General features: G+C 36.5%; 1 protein-coding gene across 7 annotated transcripts in view; it reads right to left on the reverse strand.

The window, feature by feature from the left end:
* Positions 1-20,804, reverse strand: part of celsr1a (cadherin EGF LAG seven-pass G-type receptor 1a) — a 99,113-nt gene that overhangs the window by 32,586 nt on the left and 45,723 nt on the right. For 4 of the 7 annotated variants that reach the window (XM_079868472.1, XM_079868473.1, XM_079868470.1 and 1 more), the window contains exons 6-7: positions 18,600-18,680; positions 607-764 (exon numbers count right to left, since the gene is read on the reverse strand). In XM_079868472.1, coding sequence (XP_079724598.1) covers positions 607-764; positions 18,600-18,680 — 239 coding nt within the window. The remainder of the gene's footprint in view (positions 1-606; positions 765-18,599; positions 18,681-20,804) is intronic. The other 3 variants (XM_079868476.1, XM_079868475.1, XM_079868474.1) reach the window with 1 other exon arrangement.

Raw genomic sequence — 20,804 nt, forward strand, 5'->3', positions numbered from 1 at the left:
GCAAAAGTGGATTCGGACACGCCCTAAGTACACTTGTGCAGTGCGCTTTATACCATGCATTTAGATCCTTAAAATAGGGCCCAAAGGCATTTTTGCAAATGTGTTGGTTGCTTGTGTTTGTACACGCTGTCAAATGGAGTATACTTTGAAAGGCTACTGTGTGCATACAGACCATGTATTTCATGATCAGCGTAGCACATGCAAAGCTTTAAGAGAGAAGCCAGACAGGTGAAAGGGGGCGTGACCTTCCCTAACCAACTTGTCAATCGCTGTGGAATGTCGCCATGCTATATAAAACAGGTCAGTGCTTATAAGACTGGAGCGACAGGTTAAACCTTCACATTTATCTGTTGTTGTACTTTCTTTGATGTGTTTTAATGCACAGCCTTGTTCCAGCATGAAATAATATCTGACGCTGCAATTGCCACCTAAAAGCATGAGAAGATCTTTTAACAAAAGCAAGATATGTGGACATGTGTCCTGGAGGACTGTGCAGGGGTGTGAGAGAGAACACAAAAGTGTAATTATCGACAATTATGACTAATTATCAAGAGAATGATGAGAACAACTTTCTTGCTCGGTTTACAGAGAGATGGATAAACTCACTTCTTTTGTCCGGTCTGAGTGCCCTGGGCAGCGCAGGAGTAGTTGGCAATCTGACTGCCGAACCGCACGGCCATGGCGATGTCACAGTCGTCCACAGCGACTACTGCCACCTTCTCACCCGACGGCCCTTGAGGCAACCCCAAATGACTTATCTTAGGCTGAAAAGAGACAAAATTGAAAAAAAGTTTTCATAAGCACATTTTGAAACTAGATTTTTACAGTTTTTAAAGACAATGAGAGTTTAACAATTCATTTCAATTCAATTCACATTTATTTGTATAGCGCTTTTCACAATACACATAATTTCAAAGCAGCTTTACAGAAAATGCACGAGTCTACATTACAATTTAGAGTGATCTGTTATCAGAGGTAACTGTCTAAGTTATGTATTTCAGAAATGTACATACAAAATCACAGTTAGTGAAAAAGGTATTCATTTAAACAATGTAATAATTTAATGCAGAAACAATGAGCTCATTCAAGTAATGAATACTTAAGTTGTTAACACACTTAAGTACATGTTCAAAAAGTGTAATTTGCAAATGAGTTTAATTTAAGGTACATTTAAAATAATTACTTTTTTTAATAATCTTTTGTCAAGCCTTAAAGCACAACACTTATTTTTATGTGTTGACTAACATACTAAAGAACATTTAAAGCACGCGATTTTAATTTTAACTGTGTTATTCAATATTACGATATTAAGTAAATATTTTTTAAATGTACAAAATTGTAATTTCATCATTACACATGTGCAGTTACAAACATATTTTAATACACAGCATGGAAGTTTTAATAGAAATAACATTAAACTATATTTAAGTTTACCATAAATATTTCTCCATATTTTTTGGCAGTACACTTGACTTTAGCCATAATTTCAAAGACAATAAATGCAATTATGAAATTGCACATAAAAATGCACTTAAGTCTTGCTTTAGTGAATCAAAAAAAGCACTCTAAAATTGAGTACATGTAATTGAGTACATAAAACAGTTTCATTTTGCAGTTAAGTGTCCAAGAACATTGCATTCAGGTCACACTTAAAGTATATTATTTCAAAAATAAGTGCTCTTGCTAAAGTGTAGCCTACTTCTTTTTTTCACAAGGGTACATAGCAGTTGAATAAAATCTTGGACCCATTCAAGATATAGTTTTATGTTTATGGCCTGAAATATGTGTGCTAAATCTCATTTTAGAAGTCTGTTTCATGAGTATGTTCCTGATATTAATATGATTCTGGATGTTCACAGAATCCTGTGCGCACATGCATGAATGTATGCGCTCACAGATCAAAGCTGTTTACAGGAGATATATCTACATGGCATGTGTTGGCTCAAAGCACCTAGATCATACTGTATGTGGGCCACCTGTCTGATGGTGTAAAGCACAGCAAGAAAGTGACAGTCGGAAAGAAAAGGCTGTGTTGTGTGTAAGCGGTCACTCCCAGCATGGCACACTTTCCACTGCACAGCAGTTTTATCTAAACTATCACTGCCACTCCTAGAGAAATGTCTCTTTCCTACTGCAAAAACACTCACACTTTCCATTAGGTGCCGTCTAAACATGGCTCAATTTGAGTCTATTGCCTTCCTGTTGCTATATCTGTCATGATAACTCTCAGAGGGTTTGGCATGGTAATGTATATGACAATGTTGATATGTTTGGTCTTGGTGGAATAGATATGTTACGCTGCTGTTATTGCTGCTGCAGAGCAAGTATGGGACTTGCTACTGGTAACACATATACGATACACTGCTGTGAGCAAGTAAGACATGCAACTGCTGTACAATTAAAGGCGTACATGAATGACCCTTAGCAGATCTATATAGGTGGAGCTGGGGAAGGAGGAGGGTTTCTGAAACTGCTACAGCAAATTCTGACCAAGTATTTGAAGGTTAAGGAGTGAGCTCATTGGCTCATGATACAGCAGGAACCAATCAGCTATGCCCTATAGTGATGATGCAATTGAGTTAATGGCCTATCAGTCTGCACCATCTAGAGTTTCATTACAGAACTTTGTATGACTAACTACTGACACTGTAAAATCTCAGGCGTTAATTACAACTTTTTATTTGACTACATGTCAAATGCCATTTATTTCAATGTTTTATGGCATTAGACTCAAACTTCTCAATAAACTCAAAAACTCAATGAAAATACATCCAAAAAATATTATCAATCAGAGAAATAAACACAAACTAATAAAATATGTATTGTGTGTAAATGATTTACATACATTTTATGGAATTTATACATGTCATATGTCAAATGCTTATAAAGTTTATTTTCAAGTTATATTGAATGGATGAAATATGAGAAATGTGATTTGTTGGGAAAAAAAGTTTTTTTTTTTACAGAATTACACTTCCAAATCAATAATGTCAAATTATGTAAAAAGTAGCAACATGTTATCTCGTTAAATGTTATTATATTGAATATTATATTAAATAATGTTTGTATTTAGGATCCATATAGCTAGGAAATTAGCAAGACAAAAAAAGTAATTTCATTGTTTTATTTTTTTCTAACAAAGAATGTCATCATTAAAAATCAAAATTGACAATTCATATTTTTTACACAATGTTGCAGTGTTTATTATAAATGATTTATCCATGCACATCTTTTTTTATTATTCATATGCCCTCATAATCATGTTTATTATATCAAATGCACTTACATACAATGTTGGAATTATTAGCAGATAAATGAAATAAACTGCTAACAAAGACAGTGTGAAAAGCATGTTTTAATGGAGTTTTTTTAATGGATATTCTAAAAACACAAAGGCCAAAAGTGCCCACAGTTGAAAACACCTCAAATTATACATTTAAGTTTATTTCCTAGTTTTCTCTATCTGTCTGCTTACCCGGCACATTTCATCAGTTTCTCATGGAAATGAAGTGTGAACAGAATGGGAATTCTTAAAGGACACAAACCCCATGAGGGGACCAGTAGACAAAAGCAGCTTCAAAGATCTTTAAAAAAAGGAGTCTGTCTTTCAACTCCAAGCCCAAACCAAAGGAAACACACTCTTTAGGTGTATTTTGGTGCATTCATCTGGCCTGTTTCCAGCAGGATATGAGGGTGTGAGGTATTATTCAGATGGATATCTCTGGTCATGCTGGGTGCTTTCAACACATATCTGGCTCATAATCTGGAACCACTTGAATACACTCACTTTATACTTATATGGCATGTATTTTTTAATTTTATTTTTACATCTAAATATTTAAGGTTCGCATTTAACAAATTAATAAACATAATTAAGAATTCCATTAGGATTTAACATGCAGATTCATATGTATATTTTCATGCAGCCATTCTTATGTAAACTGTGGCATTGGATTGAGCTGAAAGAATGGCTTTCACAAATGAGACTCATTGATTATAAAAAAAAAACGTGTACCACCTGACATGGAGCACAATAACTGTGTGCCTTGTACCGTACAGCACAACACGGTCAACAACAGACCAGTTCAAGTATGTTCTCCCTGTTGCCTTTGATTTAGGAGTTGAGCTTCATGCTGTTTGATTTTACCAACTCATTTATCTGACCTCTTAATCAGTGGAGTAGAATAACAACACACCACCTTTCCAAACGCTGCAGGAAACCACTGTTTTTTAGAAAGCTGCCATCCGAAAAATCACAGGCACCAGTGATAAGACACGGTTCATGATTTGTTGAATGAGACTGAATGTATTGTTATATTAGCAGAGTGACATTGACCATGACTTTAAAAGTATTTTCTTTCTAAATACACAATCCTAGGGTTACTGTGAATGATTAATTGGGGCATCTTATTCCAAAAAACAAGTGTTTGTAATGTTTCATCAAAATGTAATAGACTTCAGCTGCCACTGAAACGACTTTCCTTTTCTGCTGACATCATCGAGGTCATGCAGGCTATTGGATAATGTTAACCAATAGCCAAACACTTAGACCTTGTTTTGGCAAACAGTCAGTCTGGCTCTATTCTGGACTGTTGCACCCATTTTTTTTATAATTCAGTCCAATCCAAATGATGTGCTTTTTGTTCTTTATCTCAGAAATGTGACATATTACCAAGGTGACAAATTGTGATTTACGCTGACTAGCTTAGTATTTAGTCTAAAGTTATATTCCCAGAAAAAAAAAAAAAATCGCTCAAATGCTTAAAGCTCAGGAGACTTTCTGGAGGTCTCAGTTTTTGTCATTTAATGTCATTTTAAGTCTATTGATTGAAGACTTTTACATCTTGACACATCTGTGCATGGTTTAAGGGTACATTTACATGACAACGATACACTAAAAACATAAAAGTTTTTCCTTCGCGCTTTTCGCATACAGACGACAATGTTGTCAAAATGATCCCTGTTCACAAAGATCCACAAAAAAGACTAAAAACGCTGTATTAAGGAGTTACATCAAAAACTTGCACTTTATAAAATTTTGCGTTTACAGGCCCTCAAAACGCTGTTGTTGTGTAAATGAATTTCCAAAACGCATAGAGTTTTCCGTTTTTAATTGAAAACGATGTAGTGTAAACGGCCCCTTTTATTTCTAAAGAGAAAAGTCTGAGAAGCAAGAGACTTCAGCAAAATCTCCATTTGCACTCCTTAAAACTAATTGCTACCTCAGATAAAGAGTTGAGATAGATCTTACCTCTGTTTCTTTCCTAAGGGTTTGTATGAGTGTTAAACCCTTGTGTGTCCGGGTGCAATTCGAGTCAGATTAGCCTCGTTTGCTCTTTTGCGTCGTGTAAAATGACCGACAGACCTAAACAAAGACTTCTGTGTTGAGACAAGTCGCCATTACCCAGAATCCCCTTAAGTTTTGCTATTTCCCACACCTGTTAACAACAATTATCAAACACAGACTTTCTGAAATAATGTTTGAAAAGTACATGAAAATTTACAACAAAAAAAGAAACTTGAAAACTTTCCAACAAAACCGTGGAATTCAAACGGCTGACGTACAACTTTTGATGACTAAAACCTATTAGCCTAAATATCGCTAATCCCGCTTTGAACTTGCTAATCGACTTTTCCTCTGTTCTTTCTCTGTGAAAACAGCAGAGGCTTTATAAATCGCTCTGGTGAGGCAGTCACCGCACCAGCAGAGGGTTTGTTGGGGGCAGTTCCAGACCTCTGGTGGTTTTGGCTACGTGCCACTGGTACTGGCAGAACAGAAAACAAGCGGGGTTCAGGACATGCACCTCAGGCGCAGATGAGATTGCTGTTTGGGCAGGTACCGCCACACTGTTTTTATGAAGACTGGAGGTCCACAGATTACTATCAACTGTTTAACAAAAATATTAGCTACCAGTGTTTCGCTATTAACTCTCAGTATCTCAATCGTACTGGATCTCAGCGTCTGGCTGCATACCATGTGTCCCCTGGCTTCTGACACAGGCAGGTGTCTACTTGTGTGAGGTTTCCACCTCAGGCAGCTTCCTCAACATCCATCTGCACATTAAAATACTGTTTGTGAAGGTTTTTTTTTTTTTTGGTGATTTTTTCATTGCTGTTCACCCAAACCTCTCCCCTATGTGATATGGCAGTGAGACGGATTAATGCAGGTGATTCTATTCAGCACAGCGGATGCGGGATCTGGTTTCATGAGAAAGTTGGTACATCAGCCCAGATGTTGGAGAAATGAGGGTTTCTCACAGGTCTGAATTGGTGCCACAACAATTCTGATCGGAGCAAGCTCTTCGCGAGAGTTCAAATACTGTATTTGAACAGTCATCAAATCATAAATTTTCCTTATGTAATCACATATTTATTCAATATTAAAGTATTTAATCAATTTTATTAGGCGCCATTTTTATTTGATGTGAATGAAAACGAGGCTGCGATGTACAGTGCATTGTTCGTTTTTTCTACTGCTGCTACTATGCTAATTTTAGTGTCTTTGTTTATCCCGAGGTTTTCCCGCAGCCTGCCGGATCCAGGCCGTATCCAGATCTGACGAAAGACCTTCGCCTGGACCCGATGACAACGCAGTGCTGAAGTGCCAACAAGTCTCTCCCTATGGAGGATCCCTTTACCACTCTACAGATAAAGCGTTGTCGGGAAAATTCGTTTCGCGTACCTACCCCGAAGTGACAAAATAAAATTAAATTCTGTATCAAAATTTATAAGGAAAGACCAGTACTTTGTTTAATTCTTAATGCGCATGTGAACGCCATCAGCGTTTCTCACAGGTTCGCGTTTAAAGTCTGTGTAGAGAGAATGGTGTCTTCTTGTCGGCCCCTAATTTAATAACTAATGATCGTTGCGACGGAAGCGAATCAATCAAAACTAACTTTAGCTGGAAAATAACTTTATTAAAGAACCACTATAAAGCCAAAACAATCTCTGTTACCTTAAATTATACGTTTATCTCTGTAAAGCTGCTTTCAAACAATCTACATTGTTAAAAGCGCTATATAAATGAAGATGACTTGATTTGACTTGACTGTCAACGTTAACGCGTTAATGCATGCGATTAATTCAAAATCCTTAACGAGTAAAAACAATTGAACTCAAATAAATGACTGAAGCACGTGAAATTGCGTCATTAGTGTAATTTACGCAACGCATTCTCATCCTAGGGCGTCATATACTGACGCTTTTGACATTTCGTCTACATCGAACGCACATGGCACCCTTTAGCGTCAATATGACACGCACAGAGCTTTGTTCGGTTATGGGTAGGTTTAGGTCTGGGGTAGGGTTAGGGTTAGACCGCTAGGAGGCGCCTTCTGGCCCATATCTATCTGTGTCTCATATTGACGCTAAAGGGTGCCATGTGCGTTGGATGTAGACGAAATGTCAAAAGCGTCAGTATATGATGCCTTGGGATGAGAACGGGCTAAAGTTACGTCACACAGTTTAGAAGTCGAGAGCATCTACAATGGTGCAAGCATTTGTATGCCTGGTAATGTCTAATCAAACCCTTTAACCGATTCAGCTTTTCTGTTTGCGATCAGATCTTTTTAAGCCACTTTACTCCGGGGAAGTTTTCAGTCCAATGATCCAGTAAAGGAAAATGAATTCAAACAGCGCTAAACAACACTATAAGACTAGCCTGGGTGCCAGCCCGAACCCCGCCCACAACATTTTTTGGTCGGGAAGTTCGGTCTGGACTCGATCCATTGAGGAGTAATTATGCTCGGCTCCTAGAAGGCCGAGCCAATCAAATTGCCAGGGCGGGCTTTAATCAGTGATGGACAGATGATCTGCGGTTACGTAATCACTCACGTCACCAAAGAGCGCTTGATTTGAATTAGTTTACAACAAAGACGACTGCAGCAGGAGAATTGAGATTTCACGAGTTCACACTTACAAATAAGTCAGATAGAATAAATGCGTAGGCTATATGAGATGTCACGAGTTCACACAAATAAGTAAGATAGAATAAATGCGTATATGACGTGCTGTCCGAGGAGAGGGCTGTGGGCTCGGTAGCCATACTCCCCCCATACTCGTGTTCCTGGTTGTGAGAGAACAAGACAAGAGTGAGGATTCGGGGTGGTGGAGGGACCGAGGGATGCTGAAAAACTGTCAAGGAGTGTTAGGTAAGTTGACAGAGTGAATATGCTTCCTCGGTAACGTTAGACATGGTATTGTTTGATGACAAGTTGATTGGATTGATTATTTGAACGTGCTCCTCCCGAACTTTGTTTATGAAACATCATATGTAGATTCCGCCATCGCGTCTGTTATAGAAGATATCCACAGCGCATTCATTTTAAAAGAGGAACAGAGAGCCGCGCCCGCGACATTTTGTTGGTTGAAAATATGAATGAAGAACATGCGTCATTTACTCCGTTGCTCTGATTGGTTGTAGGTCTATCCAATTGAGTGCAGAGATTTTTTTTTCCTGGATCGGTTGAGACACGCCCCATAATCAAATCTCTATGGAGCGGTATCAGACTCACATTCTGACTAGAATATGAGTATGACGAAGTCAGGCTACTGTAAGACAACAACAACAAAAACACAGGCTGATTGCATGGGATTACATTATATTGATGCGCAAACATGTGGTCCTGTTCGGTATCGCAACTTGACTTTTCTAAAATGTAAACAAACTCTTTGCTGTTGCACTGTACACATACTATACACTCTGAATTCTGAAAAGTTTTCTTTGGTGTGCATACATTTACATGACTTCTTAAAACTTCTGGTTAAAACTTTTACTTTGTTTAGCCTTAAAAGATTTGGAATGCAGTCATAAAGTTGCACTATAGATCTCATTTATGGTGCTTTTGCAAAAGCTTCAGTCCCCATCGTAACTGCATGATAAAGAAAGAACACAACAAGGGTAAGTGAATGTATATATTTTGAATTTTTGCATGAACTATTCCTTTAAAAGAGGCCTCCAGCTTCGGTTTTCTCACAGGAGTGTTGAAAACTCCCGTCACCTCTACACACGGATCTCTAGGGACGGAGGGTTTGCTGGAGCCATGGCAACACACTTGATCCCAACAGCTCCTGACAGAGGATGAGGTCAGAGAGAGAGGCATGCTCAATTTTATGCTTTATTTCACCCTAACAGACTATAGGGGGGAGTATGAGGAAGAATTGCTTTAAAAAGAGTCATGGAAAACAGGATTTTCGTGCTCGCTGGAAATGAGTGAGTTTGATATCCTAGGTCGACATACTCTAATATTCACAACACAACGCTTTCTCTCCAGTCCATCCAGACCATACTGAAACTACATCACAAGAATTACATTCAGAAGTTGTTTATGACATCATAAATGGCTCATTAACATATAGCACATCTTTTCAGGAAACAGCCATTTTGTTTTGCTTTGCAGGGATCTTGTCATCCCTATTTGTTCTGTTATTCATGTTCTGCTTGTTCTGGTCCATGTTTTATATATATATATATATATATATATATATATATATATATATATATATATATATATATATATATATATATATATATATATTATAAAATAATTTTAGATTATATGCTATATGCTTATATGCTATAAATAAAACATTATTATTATGTTTGTTAATAATAATATACTACTTATTAATAATAGAATACTTATAATATGTAAATAATAAAATACAACCAATGTCATTTACATATAAAAGTCTTAAAGGTATAGTAGCAAAAAAAGTCTGTCCAATTCTAAGGTATAGAGGGTGGAAATTATCATGAAAAAATAAATTATGATATAGGTGCAAAAAAACATTTTGTTACATTTTGAGTGGACTCAAGGGGGAAATTGCTTGGTTCTACGTGAGATATATGTCATTGTTAGATGGTTGCTGGGTTGTTTTGGGTGGTTGCTAGGTTGCTGTTTATTGGCCCAACTAAAAAAAAAGTCCACGCCCAATATATTCTTGTATATAGATATAGGCTCAGGTCCCTCTTCCTTACATATAATACTATGGGACTTATCACCTGCTTTATTGTTAAAATAAATAAAATAAATAAAATAAAATAAAATAAAATAAAATAAAATAAAATAAAATAAAATAAAATAGTAACAGAACACTTCTCAACAACAAAACGTTTCAGAAAGAGGTCAATGAACTTTTGTTCCGATTCCTAACAATCAGCAATATTAATAAAAATATTGAGTGTAGTAATTAAGTGTAGTATGTGAGCCTGGCACAACTTTAAGAGAAACTTGCTCTAGAGATGTTTTGCACAGTTTGGGCACATTGTACATTTGATATCTCATTTACAGGGATCAAAATAACAGTCTTTAGGGTACATCAATGTTTTCCGCTCTGAGCAGGATTCTAGAGTTTCACATTCTCAAATGATCTGTTCTGGACATGTAGCGTTCAGCCCATCCAGTGTACTACAAGCACAAGTGTAAGAATGAATCACCAATATGGGAACGTGCCCTGAGTCTACCTTCAGAACATCTCAGTGTTTCGACTGCTAACACAAGTCAGTACAGGACAACACGGCTGTAAACGGCTCTAAATGTCTTGTGTTTTCCCCAGAGGGCCAAAATGAGCTTGAGTTTGACAGAAACGGTTGTGCGGTTCAGGTAAACCTGCTTGGCTTTCAGATAAATCCGCCTCTGCTGCCACTGTCCTGTCAGTTAAGTGGCAAACACAACTGCTTTATGAGGGATTAGAGCGAAATGTCAATCAACGGATTGGGTTACACATAAAATACAAAAACAACATGAAAAAAATGATGATAGAGTCATCTTACACCTTCACATTACTCACGAAATATATATTTATGTATGACAACTTTCTCAGAGCTGTGAATGTGAGTATGTTGAGCTGTTGGGGTTCGAAAGACTTGGACTGTATATTTAATAATTCCAATGTATGTAAAATGAACCAAAAGTGTGACTATTGCTATGTTATTGTTTTTTTTAACCCTCCTAAATACTTTCGCACCAATTCTTTGTGTCACAGGGAGCTTTATGAATCTTAAGATTTTAAGAGTGTCTCTGTTTAAATAATAAATACATTATATTTAGTGCTGGGCAACGATTAATCACGATTAATCGCATCCAAAATAAAAGTTTGTGTTTACATACTATATGTGTGTGTGAACTGTGTATAATTATTTTGCATATAAAAATACACACATGTATTTATTTAAAAAATATATTTTAATGTATATATATATATATATACATACATAATTTATATTATATATACATATAAATATTTTATATATACAAACTAATTATGCACAGTACACACACATATATTATGTAAACACAAACTTTTATTTTGGATGCGATTAATCGCGATTAATCATTCCCCAGCACTAATTACATTATTTATTCCGTTTATAAAATATATAAAATATATGAATGTGATATAAAGATATATTTAACGATTTACTTTCAGTGAAAAAATATCAGACGGCACTGATCATTTCAAAGAATCGGTTCAATAATGACTCACACTTTTTATATGTGCTTTAAACTCTATATGTAATGCTGAGACAATGAAGGCCATGAGGGACATTTTTACAATACAGGAAGTCTAGCGGGAGAGATGCTTTCATTTTTGCTATACCAAGGAAATGCACTCATTATTATCACCTCACACACACACACACACATCCAAACTCCCTTTCTTGTGTCTGGCGCAGGTGTCATGGCAGAACCCATCTGTGTGTGAGTGTCGTGTCTTTGTCACACTGATCTCCTTCGCTATCAAACAGCACTACCTCACCCGCCCTCCGGCTGTGTAAACCTAGAGCTGTGAATAATTCAAGGGAACTGGCCCAGGTTCACACACCCTCAGGACATACACATAGCACGGTGTTGTCGGCTGGCCTACGGGACATGGGGACCACTTTTAAACCCATGTGTCTCAATAACACATCTCATTTATCAATGCTGGATGTGAGATGACGTGCGCTTTTGTCCCCCTGCTATGTGCGTAATCCACCAAACTCGCCTTTAAGAAGGAAAAAGTGTGCAGGTACAAAGCAGTCTCTTATTTCAGGTGCTGTCCACTTCTTCTCGCCGAACAGGTTACTGAAGACATTCATGTCACGTAATAAAACTCTTTATGGCAGTCTGAGTAGACCAAACCCGTGATATGAAACTCAACAAAGCCGTGATGTATTCTGAATGCCAAGATAAAAATCTTTAAAAAGTTAAGGCACAAAGGAATGGGTAGAAACTGCACTGATGTAAAATAATTTGGCCAAGCCTATCTACTAATTTATAATAAATGGCTTTACAAATGTGCAGATGTGCAGAGTGTTTTAACTAAAAGAAAAAAGAGAGAGAGAGAGAAAAGGTATACTTTACTTAAAGCCTTTATGTATAATGCATTATAAAGGTATTCAAAATGTCCATTATAACGCATTATTTCTCTGTAACTGTAACCAAAGTTTTAATGTGTTTTAAGGCATTATAATTATTATATTATAATTATGTAATGCATGTAATAATGTATTATAACTGTGGTTACAATTATTCATGAGATCATCCGAAGCATTTTTAGGTGCATTATAAGGCATAATTAATGCATTAAAATACTTTTATAATGCATTGTAAGCAATGGCTTTAAATAAACTGTTACCAAAAAAATAAATAATATTGGTAGTCTGATTTTGGGGCGGGACTCTCTGTCTGTCTGACCAATGGCAGATGGGGGGAGTGTTTGGGAAACATTTGAAAGTCTTCATCATTATGTTTGGTGCAGTATTATTTTAGAATCACTGACATATTTTTATAGTTATAGTTTACATACTTTTTATAGTTTATTTTTGTATTTTCCATTTCAATTTAAATTTTTTAATTTTTGTTATTTTTTATTATTATTTTGAAATATGTTTATACAGCTTTTATTGATTGTTATTTCAGTTTTAGTTATTTTAGAACATCAAGTTTAACTCAATTAATTCTAGCTGAACTAAAATAAGTTTACTTTTTATACACTGTAAAAATGCAGCTGCAATTCTTAACTTAAAATTAGTTGAGATAACTTAAATATCCAACTAAACTAAAGTTAACTAAACTTACTATTTTAAGTCAAGCACAAACAAGTACTTTTTTAAAGTTGAAACAACACATTACTTCTTATTCTAATGTTGAATTTTAAGTTGTGATAAATAATCACAGCAATATTTTTTTACAGTGTACTTTATTTTATTTTCAGTTGACATTTATGTTATTAAGAAACAACGTTTTTATGGTTTTAGTTTTAGATAACTATAATAATCCTTAATTTTGGTGATGTTAGAAGATCAGAAATTATACGTTTTGGCTTCAATGTCATGGCTGTTAATCAATATGAAGCACAAAAACAGTGTTAGGACTTGAGTTAAAATTTAAATCTTACACGTTTCAAATGAAATGGGACATTAGCAGAATGCAAAAAAAAAAAAGATGGATAAATGTCCAGTACTTTTGAAAGCTGACACAGAAAAAGAGTCCACTTTGCCTATGGACTCTCATGGGTACAGTCATTCACTTGGTACTCTAAAAGCGCCAAAAACTTCACAGAATCTGAACTACGCCACAGTATAATGAATGAGTGGGTCATGATGGTTTGTTCTTTAGTAAAACAGGCCTGATCGTACATTCAGCTCGAGTGCATTCCTCTGGCGAGAGCTTTCGAAAGTGAATGACAGCTGAATAGCAGGCGGAAGAAGATCTATAAACCGAAGCCATCAGCAGTCATTCTTGATCAAATCCCTTGACATGAATTTTTATCATCTTGACATTAAATCACCACTAATCTCCTCATACACAAGGCCAATTATCTCACTGTAACTGAAAGTAAAACAACAAAAAAACAGCTTTACGTGGACAATTGAGACAGCTTTTGTACTACAACTTATCCTGAGTGATTGGATGAATAGTATGCTCTGTAAATGTTACATACTAAGTTTCTCTGTAGGGAAGATCTGATACAGGTCTATAGCTAATCAGTCTGGACCCTTAAGGAAATACAAGCTCAAGAGATGAGAGAAACTTGTTTTTAGATGTTTTTTGGATGTTCTACACATCATTTTGAAAGGTCAAAAATACCTTGGGTAAATCTTTAAGCATTCCCATTATTCTCAATGTCAGTTATTTGGTTGGCACATGATGTAGGTGAACTTGATTTCACCAAGTACAACATGTTCCTGAATCAGCATTTTTGTTGATCCTGGAACAACATTCAAATCAACCAATCAGAATCGAGGAAGAAGTTTACAGTTTATGTCAGGTTTTGCCTTACACTCTACAACACCAGTGTTATTCGCCTATCATTTTCCCGCTGATATTAAGGATAAGTTAGAAGCAGGGATAAGTTTAGAAGTACATTTCCAGACACAAATATTATATGTGTAATATACAGTGCCCTCCACAATTAATGGCACCCCTGGTAAATATGATCAAAACTGGCTGTAAAAAATAAATCTGCATCGTTTATCCTTTTGATCTTTCATTCAAAAAATGTGCAAAATTCTAACCTTTCATTGAAGTAAAAGAATTGAAAGTGGGGGGGAAATCACATTATGAAATAAATGTTTTTCTCCAAAACACGTTGGCCACAATTATTGGCACCCCTAGAATTTTTTACGAGTAAAATATCTCTGAAGTATATTCCCATTAATATTTACCTTTTTTAGCACACCAGGGTGACTAGGAACATGAAACTGTCCAGCTATGACTTTGTGTTTCACAGGAGTTTAAATATGAGGAAACACAAAGGCCAAATCCCCTGAATCATCCATCACAATGAGTAAAACCACAGAATATAGTTCTGATGCGTAGCAAAAGATTGTTGACCATCACAAAATAGAAAGTGGCTTTAAGACAATAGCTAAAGAACTGAAAATCCCCATTTTGACCATCAGGGCAATAATTAAGAAGTTATAATCAACTAAAGATGTTACGAATCTGCCAGGAAGAGGGTGTGTGTCTATACTGTCTTAATGCACGGTGAGGATGAAAGTTTGAGTGGCCAAAGACTCTTCAAGGATCACAGATGGAGAATTGCAGAGATTAGTTGAGTCTTGGGGTCAGAAAGCCAAAAAAAAAAAAAAAAACACTAAAAAAAAACCTACATCCCCACATGTTGTTTGGGAGGGTTTCAAGAAAAATCCTCCTCGCTCATCCAAAAACAAACTCCAGCAAATTTAATTGTCAGACATGACTGGAACTTAAAACGGCACAGGGTTCTGTGGTCAGATGAGACTAAATAAAGAGCTTTTTGCCAGCAAACACGCTAGATGGGTTTGGTGAACACAAGGATAAAAAGTATTATTATTATTATTATTATTATAATATACCATTGGATCTTTAATGTTGTGGGCATATTTTTCTGCTGGAGGTCCTGGACTTCTTGTTCAGATACATGGCATCGTGGATTCTATCAAATATCAACAGATAAAAAATCAAAACCTGACGCCTTCTGCTAGAAATCTTATAATGGGCCGTGGTTGGATCTTCCATCAGGACAATGATCCAAAACAAACATCAAAATCAACACAAAATTTTTTTGCGGAGCACAAAATGAAGCTTCTGCCATGACCGTCCCAGTCCCCTAACCTGATGAGTGGGCTGAACTGAAGAGAAGAAGCACAAACATGGATCTGGGAATCTGAAGGATCTGGAGAGATTCTGTATGAAGGAATGGTCTCTGATCTCTTGTCAGGTGTTCTCCAAACTCATCAGGCATTATAGGAGAAGACTCAGAGCTGGTATCTTGTCAAAAGGAGATTGCAAATAGTATTTAATAAAAGGGTGCCAATAATTGTGGCCAACGTGTTTTGGAGAAAAACATTTATTTCATAATGTGATTTCCCCCCACATTCAATTCTTTTACTTCAATGAAAGGTTAGAATTTTGCAAATTTTTTGAATGAAAGATCAAAAGGATAAACAATGCAGATTTATTTTTTACAGCCAGTTTTTATCATATTTACCAGGGGTGCCATTAATTGTGGAGGGCACTGTATATATATATATATATGTGTGTGTGTTAAATATGGATAAATATGTTGACCCAGGAACAGGTCTTACTTGGCAAAATCATGGTGACCAATGAAGTACTATTAGAAGTAGAAGTAGTAGAAAAGATAGTTGCCTGGAGTCATAGGATAATTGCATCTTGACAACTGATTGGTTGATTGCCCTTGTATTTTGCTTGCTAAACATTTTATTTTGGCAGAATACAAAGATAATTTGAATGCCGTCAATAAAGAAAGTTTTGTTTTTATTTTGCCGAAGGGGCTAACCAATCCAACCTTGAACCCTTGAAGATGGCACACGAACTTCAAACCCAGGCTTATTAGGAGAAACATGAAAATGACACTACCTTGTTTCTTAAACACTACGCAACACTTTCAAAATGAAAGGTCCAGTGAACAGAGCTGAAAGAGTATTCAGTTTTATACAAAAAAAGATGAATGGTAATCAGGCAACCAGTTGTGTATTTCACAATGTACATATCACGGCAGTTCAGAAATGAAATGTCTAGTGAGTGGCACTAAAATGTGTAATGTTCCATGCTCCAAAATTAAACCCTACCCTAAACCTAACCATTAGTGTTAAACATAAGATAAAAAAAAGCATTTTCTGAAGCAAACATGCAAATTTAGTATGTTCATATAAGTATTTGAGCTCTTTTATCATGATTTAGGATTTTCCACATCGCAAGTGCAATACTACCAGGTGAGCTACCGATCAAGTTTACTATGTATCATCAATAGTTTGCAAATCATGCACTACGCAAGTGTTGTGAGGTCATAACATAGTATTGTTCAAGGAATCATGTTGTTGGTGTTTTACTGCCACGAGTGTTAATTTCAGATTAACAATGAATTGTGTGTATAGCTTTGGAGTTTGATACCGATGTGCAACGAGTATATGTTGCAAAATTCACTATTGAGGTAGAACCTCACATATAGGAAATGGTACACAACTAAGCTTTGGAAAAATTGAGACCTTTTGGTTGGTTCGGTTAGCACAAATCCTCAAATTCATTCTCAACATCAACTTCAAAACCCCACACTATTCAGTCTTCCAAATATATACCCTCCTTACGCAGAGATTTTAAAAAGCAGCTGTATAGCTGCACGAAGATCCATGATGTCATTCTTCCTTCCTCTACAGGGCGTGACGTACTCGCACGCTCTGTGTGTCTCATCCTCTCTCCTGTCCCATTTCCCGCTTTAAAGCATTTGGGTGATCCCAACACCTTTTTCATGTGGTGGAGACACACTGGGTTTCCAACATTCCTACAGAAATTAACCTTAACTGACGTACAGTGACAAAAAATAGAAGATATCTGCATAATACGTCAGGCGCGTTTGGGTTGAACTGGTGCTCTGAACAAGCCTCCATTTTATCACTACATTCAAAGTCCTGTTTTTCTCTTACATTACAAATTCATAGAATACAGAAAAGAACATTTCCTCATGTTGACCCAACCATCAACTGGAAGCTGTATTTTACTGCAAATGTAACTGAGGATTTATCAAATAGCCAATACACTTTGATCAAGATATACCAGCTTAAAGGCATATTCCCATCGGAGACCATTCTTTCTGCAACAACTTGTTAAAACAATATGATTCATTCCATTGGACCCCATCAAACCCTAATCAGCCTGCAGAAAGTGGATCTTGTTTTCCCTAACAAACTACCAACAAAATTTTGATGCAATTTGATTAACTGAACGTGGGTGTGTCGATATCGTTGGCCATTTTGTCTGTTTGCAGTAGCCATGAGTATACTGGGAATATACAGTACTAGAATTGATTTTCCCGACGAACGGTTCTTGAAAGTCGTCATTTCTCTAACGCAGACAAAACCCCATGAATACTCAACAGTGCATTCAGCAGCACCACAGCACTTTCACATCAGCCAAAAAGACTCAAAAATAATTTTTGGACTCAAAAGTCATGGGTTGAATCACTCCTTTACCAAATAGGTCGAATCAGTTGACTTATTCCTGGTATTCATTACTCTCATCATGTCCAACTTGAAATTAACTGATAGCTGTTACTGTGTTATGTTTTCTTAAAACTTGTGAGTTTAATTTACTAACAGAGGAATATTCAGATCATTTTTTGTTGCATTAAATGACACGGCAAAAATAATAATAATATAGCTAATAAATGTTTATAAAGACTTGTTTAGTACAACTGTTAAAGCTGATGTCTATAAAAAAGGTTTATAAACAATGGTTATTTCTAATAGAACTAATGCACTTTTTTAATTGCTAAGTGGAAACAGAGTTCACTCGTAAATTGCTAAGTGGAAACAGAGTTCACTCGTAAAGTTCCTTGTAATTCCCATCCCTACTAATGAATCTCTTTGGACACAGATACAAGCTGTTAGAGAGAAAAGAAGCTCTGGGTCTGTATTCACAAAGCTTCTCAAACTACAGGAGTTGGTTTAGGATTTGATTGCCAAAGCTACCCTTTTGTCTCTATATATCCGAGTACACAACTGATCCAGCCCTGGGGACTCTGAGACGCTTTGTAAATGCGGACCCTGAGGTCGGAGGGATAGGAGGAACCGCCACCGCAGAGCTACGCTAGGTCACTGTGTACAGTACCTCCTTATGAGTGAGCTCCAGCCAGGCGGTATAGAGGTGGACGCTCAGCACCCCACTGGAGTCCAGCAGGTGCAGGCTGTCCTGCGTAGACCACGGGAGAGAAAGCGGCGATTAGAACGTATGATGAAGCCCTTAAACCCCACAGATGTTGAAACCCCTTTTAAAGTAGCAGCAGACGCTAGTAAAACCTGCCCCAAAGCATTGACATTTAACAGAGATGTCTCTATGATGACCTACAAAACCGGATTAATGAAACAACCAAGGACTGAGGTCTTGGTTTGATTATTTGGTCCGACCCGAGTTCAATTCCACCCCCTTCCCGCTTTCTACGTCGTACGTTTTGGGTCCGTGTTCTTTTTATTAATACATTTTGACGGCTCAATCGGACTGAAAAGCCTTCATGTAAACACTTCAGTCAATCATACAGAGCTCGAGTTGAATGAGATTTTAATCGGATTGACAGTTTCAGCCATTGAATCAAACTACTTTCTCATTTAGATTCAAAAATGCCTTGTGAATCGGATTTCGAAGTTTCGGGTACATATAAAAAGAACTTTCAGAATCTGAAATGGGATTTGATTCATTCGCTCGCTACAATGGGGTCCACGTGAACCGAAACCACCGTTTTCTCGACTCGAGTGCTTTCACACCAACCAAACAAACCGAACTTTGGTGAACTTGTTCCGCTAGGAAAGCTTTAGCTTGAATGCATCCAAAATCTATTTGAGTGACATTTACATGTGTTACGGAATTAATTAAATAACACAAACTGATCCTGAATTTAATTGAGTTTGTGTGTATATTTGAAGTTCTTGTGAGAAAAAAAAAGGGTAAACTGTAAAACTATCTTCACTCATGCTCGGTTAGGTAAACTAATCCACGAAGAAAATTTGTTTATCACTGACTTTTTAGCTAAATCTATTCACAATATTGGTGCACCACAGTTTAAAGACTCAAATAACTAATTAAATCTGTTAGTATGTCATTGAATATTTTTCCAGCACCTATAGCTCATGACCTCTCTGTAAACCTGCCCGCTTCCGTCACACCCATCCGTAGGCTAAATTAAATGTGAACTGGCGCCCTTTACATTGACCAGCATGCTTGCTTGCTTGCCTTGAGACCCTAAATCCACTTACTTTTCTTCCAATATAGTGCAATCATCTTTATTAGGTCAACTAGACAGTGACAAACTGTTTTTGAGTTTTAGCATTGCTGGTTTCTTCATTACTATCAAGGTTTTTTTTTTTTTTTTTTTAGTGGTCTCGTGTTTGCTCACTGTGGATGTAAGTACTGCCACCCTGTTAAGCTTCTTTGTGATCCACTGTGCTTTGAAATGAGCGATTTAGAAATGAAGCCGAGTTGAACTGAATTGAGTTCAACATGGCATGTGTTAAATTGTTTTTATGTAGTACTCAATTACAGTATGTGCTTTTCTGGTTTTGTACATACAAACTTAAGTAATTTTATGTCTGTATGGGGCTAAATATATACACATACATTTTTTATACAAAAAAGCAATGTCACAAGGACAAACTACATTGTTTTGTTTTTTTCATTTGAGTGATAAAGATCTGAGTATTAAAATTTATCAAATTTATATATTAATATTCCCTACTTACAAAAACATCTTGCATTTGTCCTGACAGCTGAAACTGACACATAAGTTAATTAAAGTTAAAGTTATATGGGGATGTCTGGGAATTTTGATTAGTGTCTGTGATATATATCCAGCATGTAATGAGTACTAAGCTCGAATCCAGTTCTAAGCTGCAGGTAAATTGAAAGGACTGAAATTAACTGTGAGAACTGCAGTGTGTGCAGTCACTGTAAATAAAGCAGCACACAATGGACTCGGACATGGATTCAAATAGGTTGCTACACAACCAATATAATACTCTAATAAACATAAAATATATGCTCAAGTGGTGACCATGTGGCAACCTTCTGGTCTCTCTCTTGAATCGAACACGGAAGTGACTTAAACTGCAATTCATCGACTGGCCGCTAGAGACATGCTCCAAAAGGGAGTCAATCCCCAAATAATATCTTATTAAAAAATAATACAGCCTGGTACAAAAAGTGGTTTTATATAGCTAATTTTGCACTTTATGACAACTGTGAGGGGGATGAATTGTTTTATAACTCATCTGTTTAATATAAAATCGTTCGAAACCACATACTCTCTTGAGTAGGTACTATTTT

Source organism: Squalius cephalus, assembly GCF_949319135.1.
Source record: "Squalius cephalus genome assembly, chromosome: 4".
Classification (NCBI taxonomy): domain Eukaryota; kingdom Metazoa; phylum Chordata; class Actinopteri; order Cypriniformes; family Leuciscidae; genus Squalius; species Squalius cephalus.